The sequence below is a fragment of the Acomys minous genome, assembly GCF_964271855.1.
Source record: "Acomys minous genome assembly, chromosome: 8".
Classification (NCBI taxonomy): Eukaryota; Metazoa; Chordata; class Mammalia; order Rodentia; family Muridae; genus Acomys; species Acomys minous.
In genome coordinates this window covers 42,205,119-42,227,307 of record NC_140489.1, presented here as the reverse complement: position 1 = coordinate 42,227,307, position 22,189 = coordinate 42,205,119, and the positions used below count along the sequence as shown (strand labels likewise).

Genomic DNA, 22,189 nt, shown 5'->3' with positions numbered 1-22,189 from the left:
ATTGAAAACTGCCTTGTTGAACTTTAAGTCTGCTGCCCTAGACACTATTTCCTTGAAATGTCTATTAAAAGTTATCACAATAGCTGATCTATGGTCTGATTAATATGAACTGTATTGGGGTGCTTTTACCCCTTTTAAGCAAAAGATAAAAATACATCTGCTGAATCTTCAGACTGAGCCAGGTTGCTTTTATTATATCCCTATAATATGTTTATATGATATGTTCAGCATAGCCACTAGTCAGGGCTCTTTTTTGAAGGAGTGCATAGTACAGTATTTTCCTCCAAGTATAAGGGGACCATCCCATTCTCATCATGAAGCAGAGATAATGTTCTCTCAAAAGTCATAGCAATGAAAATAAGTAGAAAAAGTACAGGAGACTGAGGAAACATAAAACAATCTCATCTGGACTCAATAAAGATGAGACCTCTATCACTGAAATCACAACAGCCCCTGTCACCTGCCCATCCCATGAGAGCATCCTGCAACCGACAGTAAGAGAGCTTCCCAATGTACCAAGAGATCTAGCTCTGTGCTGCTGAAAATGCCGTCCATAGATACATCTATTAAACCAGCTAGATCTCGTTCTGTACCTTACCTCTGAAGCTACACTCTATGCTGATGCTAGGCTCAACCCTGTAACCTTTCATTCCTTGCAGGTGGCTTTCATCTACATCAGCCTTTGTCTAGGCAGCCATTAAGACCCCTTTAAATTCCTTGGACTCCGCTTAGGTTTCTTTAATCCTTTGTAGCCAGTCTCTGGTCTACATATATACATATAGTGAGACATAATGACTGTGTAATACACAATGTGTGAACTGAGAATTCATACTGGTAATTAAAATTAGTGTTATGGCTAAAAGATAATAAGAATTATAAACAAAAATCATAAAGGTTTAGGTTCTAACCTGTAAAATAGGCTCTAGGGGTACATGGTCTATAAAACATTATAAAAGTTGTGCATTTTTGTGTCCCCGCCCCCAAACTGAAACTACAGTCCCAACCCATTTATTTCATTTGAATTATTTTTCTGAAAAAGTATTTCAAATGTCAGGATAAATTCTATGAGCTTTAATCACCGTCCCTTCTATGTGCCCCCCATAATCGTCTTTCGTTTTAAATCCTCTCTCAATCCACCCATTTCTCTCAGTCTTTTAAGTACTGAATGTTAGCCAGGGGCAAAGAGCAGAAGACGGATTTTGTTATTAAATTAAATAAATACAGAGCACCTGTAGTGATCGATAGTCAATAAAATGCTGTCTAGTAGATAAAATTGATCTAGTCTCTGACCCATAGGGTGAGGGTAACCTCACCTTAAACAGGCCTTCATAATACAAAAAATGTTCTACTCAACATGAGTATACATTTAACCCATGATCTCACTAAACAGAAGCAGTTTAAGACTGAGTTAAATCACTGTGATCAATTTGCTTGTGTGTTAATGTTAAATTTTTAAGAAATATATAAAACTAAATATGTGGAGAAGCTAGACGGAAATCATAATAATTGGAGCGAGGTTTTGTCTCTAATTAGCTGTAATGCATCATTAAATTCCATTGTACATAGAACTGTAAAAATAGCTGTTTCAGAACTAACACAGAAAGAGACATTAAAAAAGACACCAAGCTTCATTTGTTTTCCTTGTTTTGGTATGTGCTTGTGTAAATTTCCTAATAACATCTATTAACAAAAATACTTTAAAGAAAACATAAGTGAACCATGCAGTAATAAACATATGTTAAGACAACATACTTCACTTACCAAGGAATATAGGAACCAAACATTTGAATCAAAGAGAATAGTTATTAAAAATTCTAGTACCTTTTACTATGGATGTACCCTGAGTACATCCACTGATACACTTAGTGCTATACACCTTTTGTTTTATCACTCCATAACTGTATTTTAAGAATTTCAATTGATTCCACTGTAAGTGCTGGTAGCACAGATTAACATATGACATCCTAAATCTATTTAAGAGACCATCAGATAGAAAAGCCAAGTAGGTTATCTGCTGCTGTGCTAAGAACATTCTACCTAGGAGCACAGAGAAGGTAAGGCAGCTGGCACAGTACCGCTTACGGGACAAGATGATGACTTGGATCCAGTGACGGCAGTGGAGGTGATGGGAACTGGAGGCAGAAAAGGGCTTAATGGGGGCTCAAATGTGTGGGATTCTGTCCTAAGAACCTGGAAAGTGTAGTTTCCATTATGTGAATTGAGGAATGTCAGTAGAATATGTTTCTAAAAGATAACCAGAAGCCTAATTTTTGGATAGATTCATTGGACCAATAAGCGGAGAACAGTATCTAGTGGAGGGAATAGATCTGAGATGAGTTGGGACACTGATGTGTTGTCAGCATATGTTTTTAAAGTCATCACTTAGACTGGTATCACTGCAATGAATAAAGACAAAAAGGTAGAAGGCCATGAGGACCGAACTTGAGTACCAGCTCTAATGCATATTACCTCATTCAAATTACTTTAGAAAATGTTCAACCCATGTCCACGGTTTACAGAATTACACAGTAGAGCCAGGCAATACCATCTTTGCTAAAATTGGGCATTTCTGCTTCTACCTAAACATGGCTTATTAATGACTTCAGTTTCATTCTGTTATGCGTGAAAGTAAGCTTTGTTTAACTTTTACTAGTAATACAATTACTTTGATGTATTTTTTAAGTTATCATTTAACAACAATATCTCTGCTTTCCTCCACCCAAATCCACCAATACATCCTTCCCTGCTTTTCTTCCAATCCATGGCCTCTTTTTTCACTAGTTGTTACTGCATGGATATATGTGTATACATATATATTCATAAATATAACCTGCTCAGTCCATATGATGTTATTTGTATGTATGTGTGTTTTCAGGGTTGATGGTTTGGCACCAGACGACCAACTGTTGTGCTTTTCTCAGTGGAAGAGCACGTCTCCAGCTCACAGCTTCCCTCAGTTGCCTGTAGTTCTTTGTGTAGAGTTGAGGCCTTATAGGCTTTTCCCCATCCAGTTTATCATATTCACTGGTTTCATCCTTTTTAGTTTACAATTGGACAGTCATGTTGGCAATCTGAATGTTCCCTCTCTAAGGACTAGCTCTCCTGGCACCAGAAGGTGCCATGTAAGCTTCCAAAGGAGGGAGGCAACCAGCAGTCCTGCCAGCTATGATGTCTATGAACCACACCAACAGTCAGCGGAACAATGACCCTAAGGGTACATTAGTGGCATGGATATCTTGATGGTAACCAACAGCTCTCTAATTGGACTTAAAACTCAGTCAACTACAGTAAGACCATGCCTGGTACTAGAAATGTAGCTAACACTCAGTGCTGGTGAAGTCATGGTTATGAGAAGAGAATATACAACTTCTAATTTGCCAAATCACTATAATACCTTGTGACATATTTTTAAATGTCTAAACAACCTTAGTTATGCTGTTGGCTTACTTAGCTGTCGAAGCATTCTAATATTACCAATATATAAATATTTCACAAATTATAAAAATTGATTTTGCACTTTTGCTGTGATGCTTCATTTCTACTCAAGTGTTTTGGTTTTTCCTTAACTTATTTTTTTTTTAATGTCTATACGTGGGTCACTTTCTGTGTGTCTCTCTCTGTGTGTCTCTGTCTCTCTCTTTCCCTCTCTGTCTCTCTCTCTCTGTCTCTCTCTCTCTGTCTCTCTCTCTCTGTCTCTCTCTGTCTCTCTCTCTGTCTCTCTCTCTCTCTCTCTCTCTCTCTCTCTCTCTCTCTCTCTCTCTCTCTCTCTCTCTCTCGTGTGTGTGTCAATTGGTGGAAAGTCCACAGAGGCAAGAAGAGAATATCAAATCCCTCTAGAGCAATGGTTCTCAACCTGTGGGTCATGAGTCCTCTGGGAGCAGGGGCTGTCAAACAATCTTCTCACAGGAATCACCAAGGACCATTGGAGAATGCAAATATTTACATTATAATTCATAACAATGGCAAAATTACAGTCATGCAGTAGCAATGAAAGTATATTTATGGTTGTGTATTAAAGACTTGCAGCATTAGGAAGGCTGAGAACCGCTGCCCTAGAGCTATAGGCGGTTGTGATTCACCACTATGGAGCTGGGGACTAACCTGGGGTTCTCCACAAAAGCAGCAAGTGCACTTATCCTTGGAACCACATTTCCAGCTGCCTTTTGTCAACATCTTAATGCACTGCCATTGTGTTTTAGGGTTATGTGTTATATATACTATTTACTAGCTAACTAGATGCCCAGGAGCAGGCCTGTGAGTCTTCTGCTCTGTTGTTAGAGTCTTTGCTTAAATCAAGGAATTGGATACAAATCTTTGTTTTCTTCTTGTTTGGGTAGCATATGGTATGTAGTTAAGAAGTATTTTTAAAACTTAGTTTGACAGAGGATGTAATAACTGAGAATCCCCACACCCCCTCTGTAGGCTCAGAATCTGGCGCATGTCTTCTTTATGTCGGGTACACAGTCGCCCTAGCTAACATGCATCCGATCTGAGTGGAAATTTCCCTAATAGGCTGGAAGGAATCAACAGCCATGGCACATTTCACACATGCACAGCAAAGCTTTTATATTTGTCACATCAGCTTAAATCTACTCTTCCTAGTGCTCAGAAACAACTCTAACTGATTCAGCTCTTGCCCAACCTCCTTGCGTCTGATCCCTCTCCTCTTCTCCCATCCTGTCCTCTGATAGCCACCATTCTACACTGAAGGGTCTGTTTTAAGTTCTCTGAATGAGAGAGACCATGAGGTACTTGTCCTTCTAGGTCTAATTCCATTTAACATAATGTTTTCTGCCCCACCTGCTTCAATATACGTGAAAGGATTTCATTTTTTTCTTTAAATGTTTATCTTTACTATTGTGAATAGTGCAACAGTAAACACAGGAGTGTGGACAGCCCTTTTGTACAGTAGTCCATTTTCATTTCACAGCTACCCAGAAGTGGGACAGATCGATCCTGTGGTAGACTGACTTTAGCCTTTTTGAGGGAACACCCTGTGCTCAATAGAAGTTGTACTAATTTCCATCCCAACAGTGCATGAGTTTCCTTTCTTCAACACCCTTAACAGCATTTGCGCCTTTGCCTTTTTGTCCCTGTGACAAAAGTTCCTTGCAAGTTTTCCCACCAACCATGTATCCCTCCCCTTCCACTTCCCAGTCATTTTTCACACCTCCCCTCGATCATTGGTCCTCACATACCTGCTCTGGCTTGAAACTCATCTGCTATGTTTGAAACTCCACTATTGAAACGTCTACTTTGATCATTTGTACTTTTCCGACTGTTTTGAAAGGTACTTATAAGTTCTTTCACTAAAACACACACACACACATCAAAAACACATACCACTTAGAAATGGCAAGGAAGGTATCTTGCCATTTTACTTTAAGGTGTCAGAAGTAAGTGCTCTACAGAGAACAGGCCTCACTGATGCTTGCTTATCAAGGTAAATAAGTCAGTATTGGCTTTCACTTACCGTTTGCTGCCTCTACTTGCCATCCCTTACATTTTGTATAAATCAGGTGGTATACAAAAGTGAGGAGACTTTAATTTGCTTTTCTTGGAGAGTTTTGGGTCCTTTCTTTGCCCAAATAAAATGGGTGGGATTTTTTTAAACTAGTTCTCATTAAAAAAAAAACAAGAAATGAAACATGGAGATAACTAGAAAGGAGGTATGTCTCTACTACATGTCTAAAAAAATCAAGGGAAGATTAATAATAACAAATGACTTTATAATATATGTGAAAGAGAGGAGTTTAAGAGGAAGACACAATAGAAGATATAAAATTTTCCACTTATAACAATAGAGTTCATTCTATTTTTCCTTTTAAAAATATACCTTTTAAATACCCCCTCACTGTGTGTGTGTGTGTGTGTGTGTGTGTGTGTGTGTGTGTGTGTGTGCCTGTTGTGTAGGTACCCACTGAGACCAGTAGAGGGTGTCTGATCCCTTGGAACAGGCGTTACAGGATGCTGTGAGCTGCCAGACATCGGTGCTAGGAACATAATTGCAGTCGTTAGCAAGGGCAGCAAGCTCTCTCAGCTGCTGAGCTATCTCGCAAGCCCCCTGTAATTTTTAAATGGACAGCAAGTCAAAGGAATAATTAAGAATAAGGTCTCATAGGAGAGCGCTCAGAGAGTTTAACAGAAAATTACTAAGTGGTAATGAGGGTATCGTGGGAAATGGAGTAATGAGCTGTTTTCAGAAGCTGGAATTTCTCAATTGAATATCATGACTGGTACTAATTGACTGTTAATGGTTGGATGCTCTGCACCTTCTAAGCTCTCAATAAATGTGATTGATTGAAATGTCACTTATAAAAACTATAGTAACATTTATAAAGCAATCACACAAGTGAAATGGAAGTGGGAAATGTAATGCATCTAAATGTCCTGCTTAAGCAGATTAATATAATAATAATAATAATAATAATAATAATAATAATAATAATAATAATAAAAAACAAACAACTATACCTTCTCCGTGTCGATGCCTTTTGACATTGACCATGTTGAGACAATATAATCCATTACTCGTTCACTAAGGCCTTTTGGGACTTGATATAATTTCAGGAAATCTCGAACGTTATTCAGCATCTCATGGTAACGGTTGGTGTTGGCATACATTTGCTGGAAAATTGTGGTAACATTTCCAAAAATAGTTGCATAAAGAAGAGCTGAAATAAAAGAAACGATAGAAATAAAACAGATATCACAATAAAAAATTAAGTTGACTAAATCAATAAATAATGTTTCATAAGTATCTTGATTAGCTTCCAGAGGTTAACACACATGAAGGAACCCCTAACTACACTTCTTTGGCACCTGGTATGCTCTCTAGAAATGTTACCACAGAGCAACAGTCACGAACTCAGTGAACATTGGGATGCCAAACAACATTAAGCTCCGTGAAAGTGACACAAATATTTCATAACGAATCATATGACACTATAAATTTGCTAAGATTTCTAGCCCTATTTTATTTGATTACTATTATTATTGTGTGAGTGCCATAGCGTGTGTGTGTGTGTGTGTGTGTGTGTGTGTGTGTGTATGTGTGTAGAGGTCAGAGAACAACTTTTGAGTCATTTGTTCTCTAATTTCGTCTTTCCATTGGCTCTTGGATCACTAGGCTTATGTAACAAGCACCTACCCACTGTGCCATCTTGCCAGCCCCTATGATTTCTGGCCTTTTCCCTGCTCCAGCCTCACCCTCTCAAGGGAAAGCAAATCAGGTCACAATTTGCAGGGCTCGATGATCTCACTTAGAAATGCCTGCTCTTCTCACAGCTTTACTCCTTCAAGCTTTTCGAGTACTTCTTTAGTTATAAATATTTTTGACAGAACATCAGAAGTACAGGGGGTGGAGACAGATTAAAGTGCTCTATTTTTAGAACTTTGAGTAGATAAGTAAGAATGAAACTAAAAGCTGAAATAAAACTGTCAGAGAGCTTGGAGTCATTAAGCATGTGTCAGTACAAAAAGAAGTAGAAATGTTTTGAACCCATCATTTTAAGAGCGAAGCCAGCGTGTAACCATTGTGAGTTATCTTCAGAGGACTGTGAGTGAAAGTGAGTGCTGCCTACTGCTGGACCTAGAGTGCACCAGCTCTCTTCTCTCTGGGCTCTGTCCATCTGCTCATAAGGATCCACTGTGGGGAAACTGTAAAAGTCATGGGGAGACCTGGTGGCACTCAGAGGAAGGATAGCAGGCTACCAAGAAGAGACTTGGTAACCTATGAGCATATACAGGGGGAGGAGATCCCCCTGAGTCACAGTCATAGGGGAAGGGGGTAAGGAAAAAATGGGAGGGAGGGAGGAATGGGAGGATACAAGGGATAGGATCACAATTTAGATGTAATATGAATAAATTAATAAAATATATTTTTAAAAAGTCATTGAGTTCCAACTCCAACTGAATGTGCATCCACCGTCCCATCCTACATGACCTTTTCCCCATCACTTTCTCATTAGCAGGAAGCACAGCAGAAATGGAGGTGGCATTGTACTCTGATTTTCAGTAAACACCATGTAGCAACTGTAGGAATTCTAGAAGCTTCTCAGCAAAGATCACTTCTATCTGTCATTTTCCATTCATTTGAAAAAAAATTGCTTCTTGGGAGAAAAATATGAGCTATTTCCTTTGCAGTTTTACAGCCAAATTCCATTTGATACAAATGATGTAAAACCCAGCTAGTAAAGCAGCTTAGGATCTTGTCTATACTGGGAGGGGGTGGGGTGGGGTGGAATTATTTGTTTCTCTGAAAGCAGGTGTTCTCCTCTGATTGTAATATGTTGTAATTCCACAAAAGAAAGCTGTTACTTTATAAAAAAATCTCTGTAGGTTTTTTTTCTGTTGTTTTTTAGGGATTTGAATATCAGAGCAAGATGATTTTTTCAAAATAGATGGTATATAATTAAAATTGGGTAGAAATATTTCTAAACTGGGTCTCTAAAACTTTTAATAGTCTTATTTAAGAAGCAATGCCCCTTCACTCCCACTATAAGTAATCACAGACATGACATCCCCATTACATCACTGTTGTGCATAAGAAAAGAGCAACAATATGAACAAAATACCAGAGAATAACCACCTAAAATATGCAAATATATGTTTTCAGAAAAGAAACAACCAGAAAGAAATAAAAAAAATATTGACTAACTACATTACTGAGACAATGCACTAATTGTGTTCTGTAATAGTTCCTAGTTTTGAAAAATTGTCAATCAATATCACAGGACGCCTTATTATTTATGTTTAATTAGATTTTTTCTCTAATATGCCTGAAATACTGTTTGCCAAGCGTCTTATTGCTGCTTTCCTCACAGAGGCCTAGTAAAGTGCTAGCAAATAATGTCTCCCACAGAAACATGAAGTTGAATAGCTTTTCACATCTTTGCAAGAGCTGAGGAAACCAAGTAAGAGACAATTGTAATGGGTCTTAGCATAGTAAGAGAGGAAGCATTGAAGAATGCAGAAAGAAACAGTGTTCTCAGGCTATGGCCCTAACTTAAGAAATACACTCAGAGACTCCTCCTGCTCAGGGGAGGAGGCAATTAAGCTCATGCCTTAAATTTTTGATGGATCAGTGTGGAGAAATGCTGTATCTATTGCAAAGGAAGAAGAGAGGTAGGCGCAAGACTGCAGCGGAATTCTGTTCACCTGGTAAAGCCCAACATTGTGTCTATCCGAATTCAAGTTTCTACACCAAAGCCAATGCCCACTTCTGGACCTGTCCTGCCTCCATACAGAGAGCTGAGTCCCCCGTGGGACACATCTCTATTCTGGACCTTACCTCTGTGTTGCAAGGTGAGGCTGCACCACCCACAGGCTGCAGTAGCATGGGTTGTGTCCCCAGGCTGCATTGAGCTGAGCCCAGGAGAGTTTGGACTTTGGATACAGCAGTCTGGAAGCATTGACAGGCCATGGGAGCTTATGACCCTCGAGTATGAGGTCCGGGGAAAAAACAAGCCTCCTGAGGCTTCCAACCACACCTCAGTAATTGGGGTTGACATGTCTGGGCATCCTCCACCCCTAGAGAGATTTTGAGAAACATCTACCTGACAGCATGCTAACCAGGGATTTGTAAGAAACAGGGGCCTCAGGCACCCCACAATATTAAAACAATGGCAGTGCTCCCATGTGGACTTGTGGTAAATCTGAATGTAAGTTCTCAACCACTACTGAAATGGCTGCAGCCACAAAACAGCTGCTTAGAATTCCCAAGACAGGCAAAAACAAAGCCACATCTTCAACTGACAATGATGGACAAAATGCAGTGCCGATTACTGACCATATAGTAGTGAATAATCACACAGCCAGGGAATTTCTGTAAAGTCTTTAAGGAAATTGAGCAAATTTCAAGGAACCACACAGAAACAACTCAGTGTTTCATCAGAGAAATCTAAGAGGACTGCAGTAACTTAAACACAATCGTAAGTAGTCTTCAAACTGAAATGAATAAAATTTTTAGAAATGAAAAAAGAAGGAAAGAAAAAGAATGAAGAACAAAGAAAGTTCACAGCAACTTTGGGACAGCGTTAGAAGAACAAGTACTTGGGGTGTGGTACTCAAGAGTCTGCAGATTGTTACAGATTTAAAACAAAGACACTCAACAAGACAATAATAGAAAACTACCCAATCCTAAAATTAAAAAGAATCTAAGGTAGTGGTCCAGAAGGTCAATGTCACCATAAATGGTTCCAAGGGTCACCATGCTTGATTCAACTCAATGAAATCTATCTCAAATTATAACATAATCAACTCCTGGATGTTAAATTAAAAGAGAAGGTTCTTGAGATAGCAAGAAATAACACTGGTGCACACATATAATGCACATAGACACATACGTACACATGCACACACATACATACATGAAGACACATGCTACAGTTACCTGATTTCAGTAGGATGAACTTGTCATGCATGCTAAACAATGTTTCTCAACCCCTCCACAGGGGTCAAAGATCAGATATTTACATTATGAATCATAACAACAAAATCACAGTTATTAAGTAGCAACATGATAATTTTATAATTGGGGTCACCAAACATGGGGAACTGTATTAAAGGGTCACAGCATTGAGATGGTTAAGAACCACTGTGCTAGAGGAAAAGAAAAATTTATCATTACATGACATATCCTCACAAATGAAACAAACAAACAAAAAGAGACAAAATTATTTAAATGGGTGGAAAAGGTGCTAACCAGCTAGAAAGTACTGGTCATCTAAAACTCTTTAATAAGAGAAACTACACAAACTCGGAACACCCTCACACGGAAAACACGGTGCACAAACCATGCATGTCCAACATAAAGACAAAAAGCAGAGCAATCAGAATTAAGACTACACTAGCATGTTGAAGTAGGCAATATAGAAAGACGTATAACAGGACATCAAAGCTCACAAGATGCTGGTGGATGACTATAACACTTTTCCCTCTCCTCACTCTTCCTTATCTTCTTGTTTCTTGGTCTATTTTATGAGTGTTTAAGCCACTCTCATTTCAAAATGCCTGACTTTAATGAAATAATGTTCTTGCCTTAAGTCCCACTGGAACCACAAAGCAAAACCCAGCAACAACTGACAGACCAGTAATAATAATCTAGGAATCAAAACACCCTCTTATGGAAAAAAAAAATCACTGATGCACTGAAAAGAAGACTACAAGAGAAGAGGAAAAGCACTAGAAAAACTAGGAACCAGGCTCCAAAACAGCAGAAGCAAGATATTTCTTAATAATCCTGTGAAATGTAAATTAATTAATTCCCCAAGAAAAATACGTGACGGTATGGAACAAATGATCTGCTTGCCACAAATGGCCATGTGCTTCATCTTTTCCACCTCGCTAAGCGTCTTCCCTTTGTACGGTAAACTTTTCTCCTCACTCAGGCCCCTGCTTAAAACTGAGTTCCTCCACAGTTGAGTGAAGAGTGGGGTATGACTTTCACCTGAACTCTGGTGCCTCATATTTGACCATGTCCCTGGGGGGGGGGTGTGGGGGGGGGCAGGGAGACCTGGTGGCACTCAGAGGAAGGATAGCAGGTTACCAAGAAGAGACTTGATATCCTATGAGCATATACAGGGGGAGGAAATCCCCCTCAGGAACAGTCATAGGGGAGGGGAATAAGGGGAAAATGGGAGGGAGGGAAGAATGGGAGGATACAAGGGATGGGATAACCATTGAGATGTAACAAGAATAAATTAATAAAAATTTTTTTAAAAAATGAGTTCCTCTCAGGGGTCTCCCCTGACCACATGGACTGAACGTTCTCTTCCACCAGGAGTCTTCAGCTCTCTGATGGAACTCAACTATCTCTGCTCTAATTTATATTTGTGCCCTCACTTGTTTGTTACTCATCCTTCACCCTGGGGAGGCAAATTCTACAAAGTGCAAGTGGCCTTTTCCTTTATGCTTACTACTATAATTTTCCTCAAAGAACATCCAGTTTCTGGGACATAGTAGGTGTTCAATATTTTTCTAATAAATTCTATGCCATGAAACCCCAAGAAATACAAGAAGACCAACAGAACCAACTAACCAGGCCTCAGAGGAACTTGTAGAGACTGAAGCACCAATACAAAAACCAAGGACCATGCATGGACTGGACCTAGGCCCCATACACAGAAGTAGCAGATGGGCAGCTCAGGCTCCGTGTGAGTCCCTAGTAAGGAGAGCAGGGACTGTCTCTGACATGGACTCTGTTGCCTGCTTTTTTATCACTCCCCATTGGCCCCTCACCAGGCCACAGGGGAAGAGGACATGCTCAGTCCTGATGCATCTTGATGAGCTGAGTGGGGAGGGTGTGACTCCTTTTTCTGAGGAATAGGAGAGGGGAGATGGAGGAAGAGGGAGGGAGGGTTATACCTCGAGGAGAGGAGGGTGGGGGCTATGATCAGGATGTAAAGTGAATAAACAAATAAATTCATTTTAAAATTCTTTTTTAAACTTAAAAAAAGCAAGAAATGCTATTCCAAAACATTTTTCATATAAAACCCCATTATTAGTGATAAAACAGTATATGTAAAATACATATTACTAAGACGGGTATTGTAATGAAATGTTTAAAAAGAAAAATTCTATATGTGCTGATCACATTAAGATGAAAAGTACATTGGAAAGCCCCATCACTACCCAGCAAACATGAACACTCATTGCAGAGCTGGCCAACTGTGTAGACACATGTCGTACTGTTTTACTGTCTGAGCAGACATACTCAATCACACACAAATAATGACAAGGAGTGTGTGTGTGTGTGTGACAATTTCAGAACTGAGTTTTTATCTAATTTTTGTAGTCTTTTAGACATAACACAACTGCTAATTTTGTAAGCTTCTGTCTCTGTAATCTTGGCATACACATTAGAAACTGTCATATGTAAAGTCTTTTCCTTTATCCATTACAAAAAGATTACTGTAAAGAATTTTTGTCACACCAAGATAGGAAAGACGTTTTCTTCAAGGCTGCAAAATACAAATAGCCCAAACATTAAGAATATAACATTTATATAATTCCTGAGTGTGTCATAGGTCTTCTTGCTATGGGTAATTTATTGTATATATATTGTGTAATAATATAAATGTATATGTAAAATGTTTTAATTAATACAAAATTTTAATTAAAAAAAGAAAGAAAATTATGGATGATTACGGATGGTAATAAATACTTGCATACCCCTGTCATCAAGAGGCAGAGTCTCTTTCCCCTTAAATCTTGGCATACCCCAGTGGCATATGTTGGCTGTGACTGTACAATATTATCTAGGCTTATGCCTCACGAAACTAGGAAATTCCAGTTCTTCGTTATATGAACATCTCTGAAAATTTAGTTTCCATTTCATGAGGAAGCCAAAATGTTGTAGGTACATGTTTATGGAGAGGAATAAAGAGTATTGGCCAATGGCCTTGACATTAGACTAAGTAATTTTAAATACTGATATAAACATGCATTTATGAAAGCACATACAATATTCATATTCAATTTCCAGTTATCTTTTCAGTATACTCAAGCTGAGATTGTATGTACAGCACACAATGTGACAGCGTCAGCTTAACAGTTACTTGGTTGAACTAACTAAAGGGAGGCCTTCCCGTCCTGTTCACATCATTCCAGCCAATACCAAATGAAGTGGAAATAAGCCCTGTCTCCCAAGCCCTCCGAAAGCCACAGATTTATGGCATAACACATCACAGTTCTTTTTTAAAAGCCACTATGTTTGATTAGCTATGCAACTATAATAATGTAAATTATAATAAAGCATAGTAGTTCTCAGTTGGAGCGTACCTGGGGCAGGAGAGTAGAGAGCCTACACGCCAGGGTTTGTTCGGGAATAAAGCTTTTCAACAGTAAGTATGCTTTTATGCTAAAACCCAAAAGCACCTATTCTCATAAAGCCATAAGTGAATGCTTAATGTTTTTTTAAAAAACAGAGATAGAGTGAATGGATCTGAGAGGAGTGAAGGAGTTGGGAGCGAACATGATGAAAATAAAGTGTATGAAATTCTCAAAGAATCCATGCAGATATTTTGAAAAGATTGAATAATGCTACTAGAAGTAATCATAAACATCAGCATTCACTTGAGAACCATAAGACATTATGTTTTCAGGGCTAACTGTTGGGCACTGAGCAGCCAATGGGTGTACTCTTCCCTGGGGAAGTCCTCCTCTCCCGCTCCCACCTCTGATTGGCTGTCATCATTAGCTCTATGTGTAAGGTTGGGAACATCAGGGATTCCCTTCTAGTTTGGAACATCCATTGGTTTTGTCCTTGTTCCTCTCACATTTGGGCAGCCAAGCTGGTGGGATTCTATGGGTGTAACCTCTGTCATTTCTACAACACACAATGCCACATCAAACTCCCTTATCCCCTGCCCTGCCTCTTACAATCCTTCCATGTCCTCCTCCACATTGTTTCCTGAGTCTTAGGTGCAGGAGTGTTTTGTAGATGCTTCATATCTATTGGGTATACATAGACATATATGCATGCAACAATTAATGAGAAACCAGGCCACGAATTTCAAGTAAAGTAGAGAGTATATGGGAGGATTTGAAAAGAGAAAGAGGAAGGTGAAAATCTTGTAATTATATTACATTCTCAAAATAAAACCCACATATTTGGGATATCTCAAAAAAAAAAGATTATCAGCTTCAAGTAGCATATACAATTTCCTATACTTAAATACTAATCTTAGTTATCCCACACCAATTTTTTGAAAGAAAGGTTATATTTAAAAAGTAATAGTATAGTTTTTTTTAATCCACAAATAAACTTAAAACCATTGAAAGCATTTGAGTGATCAGTAGTTTGTTTCTCATAATTGAATACTTTGGGGAGCAAACACACATCTACACTCAGGTAATTAACTGCAGAAGCCTCCACTAGGGAATTGCTGGTGGCAGAGGACATAATAATGCCAGGGAAGGTGCGGAACAAAATATGTTCCGCAGTTACTCCATTTTGTTTTTTCTTGGGTCAAGCTGAACTCACTGTGTTCTTATCAACAATTTTTTTTCTTTGTGGACTCTTTTGTACCTATTCACAACAAAAATCAATTGTGATTTTTTTTCTAATTATCTTCTGTGTATGAGTCTTAGATGTGACCGTTGACCTTAAGCAGAGCTATCTAAAATACTGATGCAGAAATGCAATTTTGGAGATTTGCAGGGTCACACGAATGGCTTAACCATCATTTTTGCTTCCTATTAAATTCCTTCCCTAAAGCCCACTTTTATTGATGATATTTCTGAGGTGAATGAATGAGCCCTATCAATGTGCGGTTGGCTATCTGTGTAGCTTGTTAGAGAAATTGTAGCGACCCTAGTTGTTCTAAAGAGAACAGCCTCATTTTCTCAGAAATCTCTCGTGCCAGAGTGCCTCTCCTCAAAAGGTTCTTGTTTCCCTCGGATCATCTTTTCCATGAGCCATTTACATAGGGTCCTTCCAGGCGTTCACATATGAGCTGAGCATGGTCTTTTTCTTTTTTAATATAATATATTTTATTAATTTATTCATATTACATCTCAATTGTTATCCCATCCCTTGTATCCTCCCATTCCTCCCTCCCTCCCTCATTCCCCTTACTTCCCTCCCCTATGACTGTGACTGAGGTGGACCTCCTCCCCCTGTATATGCTCATAGAGTATCAAGTCTCTTCTTGGTAGCCTGCTATCCCTTCCTCTGAGTGCCACCAGGTCTCCTGCTCCAGGGGACGTGGTCAAATATGGGGCACCAGAGTTCGTGTCTAGTCTTCACTTAGTCCACGCTCCATTCCAACCACCATCTGCACTGTGCCACTTACTTATTGTATAATTATTTGTGTTACATACTGATTATAGAAAACTAAAATACCACCCCTCTCCTGGAATTTTGAGAGAGGAATCAATGAGGTGATACAAGCTGGTTGAAAACTCTTTGAATGAAAGTCAACTTGGAAGAGAAACTGAGGCATCATCACTTATCAAAGGTTAGCAAATCATTGGAGGGATTTCGCTACCCTAGAACTTATCTTGTGGTTATCATAACAACCAACCTCGCCAAAGTAGCGCTAGTAACCGACATTCACCTCTATGTCATCCAGACGCTTTTGAAGTTTAAGAAGAAAACCGTAAGCCTACATTTATCATTTACGAATGTTATAATCAAAGACTGAAGGAGGACAGAGTCAGAAAGAAGTGGGGGGCAAAAAAACAAAGCTTTAATTAAAAACCAGAATTCTATGAAAGTAAAATGAAGTACCAAGATCGCTTATCTCTCATCTCTGTTTTTTTTTTCTTTTATATCAAGTAAACCCATTTTCTTATTCTCTCTAATCCATGACAATATGGATATACTTTTAAAAAATTAACATGCCTCATTTGCTTGTACAGTTATAGTCTTTATAGTGTTGATAAAAAAAAACTAGCTGAAAATTATATTGGTTTCATCAGTTCAGATCCATTGGTCTGAGTTATACATACAAATAATCCTTTGATGTAGCAATTGTCAGGCTGCCAAAGAAAACTGGGAATTAAAATTGCATGTCATTAGACTAGTGGTGGTGGTGGTGATTTCAATCGATAAAGAGTTTGCTTTCTAAGTACATAGACCTGAGTTTGTACCCCCAAATTTTACAGAAAAAATGCTAGGTATGGTGGCGTGAGAGTATAACCCCATCACTGGGGCAGGGGAGGATATACAGAAGGATACTTGGAGCTCATTGGCCAGTCCTTTCTAACAAGTGAGCTTTCACCCAGTGAGGTTCCCAGTCTCCAAAGAGGCAGGTGAAGTCACTGCGAACTGTACTGGTGGCTGTGGCTGTCTTCTGGCCTCCACAATTGCGTACACACATGTGTGCACACCTGCACACACTCACATGCACCTTCATGAATATACACACAGACAGATGCAGTCAAAAATAAATATAAAAATAAAAATGTATGATACCTTCAGAAATGTCTAGCTCTTTCTTAGGGCCAGACTCTTACCCCTCACCCTGAGGTCTTCTCACAGTATCTGCTCCCCTGCTTAGCAGATCACATCCTTGCTTTTATTAATTGATATGTGTTGGTCAAATGCCCTTTTTATCTATACTTCTCATATGCATTGCTGAATGCATTGGCGAGAGGGGCCTAAAGCTGTACTTACAACAGTGACTACAAGATGTTGGCAAACTCGTGGCCACTGTGAAAATTTGGGCAGTTGTTATGGAGGCGATAGGACTTTTAAAATTTTACAGTCTTGGGAACTTTTTTTTTTTATGCATTGACTTTTATACTAAGCATGCCCCATGTTTACAATTACATGCTAGGTAGAGACCATAGATAGAGAAGAGTCAGGTGGGAAGCAGGTATTAGAAGCATAAGAAACCAGGTGGTCCGAACAGTGATGCCACCCTCTGCTGTGTCTACCGTGAGCTTTACGCACGGCATCTCCAGGGAGCCACACCATTCTCTCCAGGTCTTCATTTTATGCTCATGGTAAATATAGGGGGCAGGGGGCAGAGATTAAAACCGAATCTAACCCAAGCCAAAGCTTGATCAGAGCTTCAGTTTCAACAGGTACTCAACCCAGCATTCATATCCAACTTTATGTTTGGGACTGCACACAATTCTTCACACCACAGAACAGTAACAGTGTCAGCTGTACCCTTGACAGGGCTCAGGGTTGTCACCCATGAGTAGCAGGTCTCAGTGGAGAGCACCCAAAAACTAGAATGTACATGGGCCAGAGTCAGTGTCTGCCCCTTAATGTCACACGTCAGGAAACTGTGTGAGGACCTCACTGAGCTGGGATGTGACACAAGCAAGATTCTGTGTCTGTTATGGTTACTGTTTCCAAACACCAATCATTTACTGATCCAGGAAAGAAATTTGGCTGGCAAAGAGCTTTGTAAACAACAGGGAAATTAGAGCTCACCCCACTTATGCCAAGATTGACAACTTATTCATTAAGGTACATATCAACACTAATCAGGATTGATTTTTATTTTCGATAAATTAAAAATTAAAGAAAATTAGCTTTGTATGCTTGTGGTATAATGCAATTTCTAATTAGTGAATCTTGGACTACAAACTGCCCAGGGAACATGAATGATACAGCTCTAACATTTATAATGTCCCACGGCTGCCTTCATATTCTGAATTATTAAGTCATCACTGTATCCAGAAACTTTCCATCATATGCCAGCTTCAGTGCTCCATGTGGGTTGTAAAGACAGTCCCTCCGTGTGTCAGGCACAAAGCAAGGCCATTGATCTCAAGAACAGGTAAACACATGTTGACCAGTGGCTTTCATTCCCTTTATTAAAGCATTGGGGGGGGGGGTGGCAAAGGACAAGCCCATGTCCAGAGAGCCATCAGACTATCATCATCTTTTTCTGCCTCTCTTCTGGTTTAAAAGCCACAAACTCCACAAGTTTTCAAAGTGGGATAAATGTTGTTTGGGTGAGGGAAGTGAAGGCCAACATGTTGGCGCTTCGAGGACAGATGGGTTGTTCTAAAATTCCATTTGGTGAACATTTCCTCGGTGTATGAAGCCTACAGTTTTTACATGGTGGAACAGACAGGTCACAGCTTCTACATATGAACCTTTGTACCCACCTAGATCAAGGGCACAACTAAGTCCTCAGGCCCACTTCCACTACTCTTGCTGTTAATTCTCCTTTTAAAACGTCTGTTTGAGGGGGAGGTAATCCCCCTCAGGCACAGTCATAGGGGAGGGGAATAAGTGGAAAATGGGAGGGAGGGAAGAATGGGAGGATACAAGGGATGGGATAACCATTGAGATGTAACAAGAATAAATTAATAAAAAATTTTTAAAAAATGTCTGTTTGAGAAGAACACAATGACAGGAGGATCTGGACCCACTGGGGTCCTGCTCAAACTACTGCACCAACCAAGGACAATACATACAGTAAACATTGAACCCCTACTCAGATCTAGCCAATAGACAGGACATTCTCCACCATTGTGTGGAGAGCAGGGACTGACTCTGACATGAACCATGAACTCTGGTGCTCATATTTGACTACTTCCCCTTGGTGGGGAGGACTGGTGGCACTCAGAGAAAGGATAAATAGGTTTCCAGGATGAGACTTGATAGGCTGTGAGCATATGGTGAGGGAGGAGGTCCCCTTCTGTCACAGACCTAGGGTAGGGGAATAGGATGAAAGAGGGAAGGAGGGAGGAACAGGAGGATATAAGTGAGGGGATAACAATTTAGATGTAATCTAATAAATTAATAAAATAAAATAAATAAAAATAAAACCTCTGTTTGAGCCCCTTATGCTCACGGCCTCCTTCCCATTAGTGTGCAGGAACCCATGGCCTCATGATTCCCACAGTGGCTTCCTAGCCACTCACTCTCCAGGGAGTTGTGAAAACAGTCTGTATATAACCAAAGGAAAGGGCCAAAGAAGTCTTATCTGCTTCTTTTTTTCCCTTTTTAGCATACTCTCATAGGCTATGAAATAAAGGTATCTTGCTGAAGAGAAAACACACACACACACACACACACACACACGCACACACACACACACACACACACACACACACACACACACACACTATACAATGGAAGAAGTTTCTATTTAGCAGCCTCACTACTTTGTATTTTCCTCTGAGATGCATTATGACTTCCCTACACTGACTCAGCTCCTAAAAACAAGAAACTATGCCCTTTCCTTATTTTACAATGAAGTCATAGTTTTGCCCAATGTATAAATAAATAGAAATTAATTTATCCTGCCTATATTTAAAAGAGGAATAAGGCATTTCCTCTCCATGTATAGATAGCAAAGCATAACTGTATCTCTCCAGTTGCTGGACACAGTGCACAAATTATATTACTGCATATTAAGATATCATAGACCACCTAACAAATAGTCCAGAAGAGAAGCACTGTGATTCATGAGTCAACTTATCCTCTAAGTTCATCAGCAGGCTCCACATCATCCATCTCCTTCTTAATACCCAAGGATAGCTTCAATAGTCATCGTGGAAGTAGATTATTAACAAAAGCAATCAATACAACAAAGGTACATTATCTTGAGAAAAAATAACAACTGGTGTGAACATAGACACTAAATGTACATAATGAAATTTCTTTAACTATGGTTTGAGAGATGTTGTAAATATAGTTAGGCCTTTTCACATTGGCCAATAGGTAGGATTAATGCATTGACACACACCGTCATTGTATGCTTTCTATGTGTAAACACAATGCTAAGCATTATGGGGAGTACATGGCTATGCAGTTTGACACACATACTTGTATTCTTTAAACTAGTACTTGAAGCAATTTGGTTATAAAATGGTATGATTATGAATTCCCTCATAGAACTCAAAATGTTCGAAACAATGTAGCAGAAACACAATGGAAAAAAAAACAGCACAATAAAAAGACTGACGATTACATAACAGCAAATTTGGCAAGTGTTCTGAAAGGGCTAATGAGGTCAGAGCTAAATGAGTGGCCCTTATTTCCCACTGAAATGGATCCACATTAAAATACGGGCTCAGCCTCATCACTGCTGACTTTCAGTTGTCCCTGACGACGCCCCCTCCTCTATAACAGGGCTATCTCTTCTGCTTCTGCAGCACACCGCTTCTCCTCCTGCTGTCTTCTCCTCCCTTCTCTGAGGTGCCCTCAGCATTAATCACTCCAGCTGGCAGCTTTCGGGGAGCAAAGGCGGCGGCTTCATGTCTGTCCATCCTGTGTAGATGGAATTAAGGAGCTGTCCAGGATAAGCCAGCATTTCTTCCTATGGGCCTCTCTATCTCAGGGAGCAAAATCTGTAGCCTTCATCTCATTGCCGGCATTGGAATGCACTCTGTGACACAGCTACCTGTTCTCAGGACCCCGAGTAACATCTGACCTCTTGAGGCTTCCCTGTTTTCAGTGCAAGGGCATCAACATCATAAGTGCCTCCGTGGTCACATGATTTAGGATGCTGTGTCTCCCTCACAAACTGCCTGATGTGATTCCTCAAGGGAATCAAGACATCTTCTTCCAGCCTAGAATACAGTACTCTTCCCCAGTCCCTTCTCATAATGATCTGAGGGAGTATACAACGTAAGCGTGAGGCTCTAGAATCTGAAGGCACTGTGTTCTTTCTCTGCTAGGCCTGTGTGCAGATCGCTTAAGCTGACACTGTGTGTAAAACGACAGTAAATTCTGCAAAAAGGAAAGTAAAAGTATGCTTAAATAAGTCAAAATTAGTTGGTCAAGGTATAAGGAATTTAATTTGGTGGAACAGCCAACATCTGCAAGCTGTAATCTACTGGAACACTATAATAATGCCCTGTGATGGTGACAGATGTTTCTCTTTAAAATTAAAAAAAACACACACACAAGGATTCTGAATTAAATAAGTGTCATTAACATCGCATATTAATTCTATTTCTTGGAGAGTCCTAATTTACATTAGCATATCACAATGAATATTAGCATATCAAAAGCACTAAGAAGCCTTTTGGTAGACCCTGTTTTTTCCCTACTTGTGTGTTTTGAAAACCTTTTTTTGGTTATTAGAAATCTACAAACATTGCAGATCTCTATGGAAAACTACTTCACAATCAAAGCAGCATGCGGGAGGCAGCAGGTGCATACGCTAGGCACATGAGAGGCTGGCATCACTGTTAGAGTCCTGATACCAATCAGCCAAGGACTCCAACACAGTTGTATCTCATCACTACCTTCTCCTTCACTATTCATTTTCCATCTGTAATGTCTTCCTTTGTGCTGACCTACGCCTTCCCAATCCTTTCTGACAATCACTTCAGTGTGCGTCTAGATTTTCGGCACCAAGTAACATTTTTATTATAAGCAGGATAATATTTTCCATGATGTGTGTATTTTCTAGGACAGGCATGCACACCGAGTGACATCAACTTATCCATGGTGGTGGAGGCTCTTCCTGAATAATAATATCCCACGCCATGTTTCAGCAAAATTTATTCTTATAAAGAGTTAATACTCAAAGAACTGGTGTGTGTGTGTGTGTGTGAGAGAGAGAGAGAGAGAGAGAGAGAGAGAGAGAGAGAGAGAGAGAGAGACAGACAGACAGACAGACAGACAGACAGACAGACAGACAGAGAAAGACAGACAGACAGAGAAAGACAGAGACAGAGACAGACAGAGAGAGAGACAGAGAGACAAAAAGAGAGAGAGAGAGAGAATATTACCATCAAATTAGAAAAACAAACACATGTA

The 22,189-nt window shown here is 39.6% G+C and overlaps 1 protein-coding gene across 1 annotated transcript in view; it reads right to left on the bottom strand.

Annotated features, from left to right (window-relative positions):
• Window positions 1-22,189, bottom strand: part of KCNH5 (potassium voltage-gated channel subfamily H member 5) — a 295,802-nt gene that overhangs the window by 113,592 nt on the left and 160,021 nt on the right. Inside the window, exon 8 of the mRNA XM_084792497.1 lies at window positions 6,475-6,674. Coding sequence (XP_084648623.1) covers window positions 6,475-6,674 — 200 coding nt within the window. The remainder of the gene's footprint in view (window positions 1-6,474; window positions 6,675-22,189) is intronic.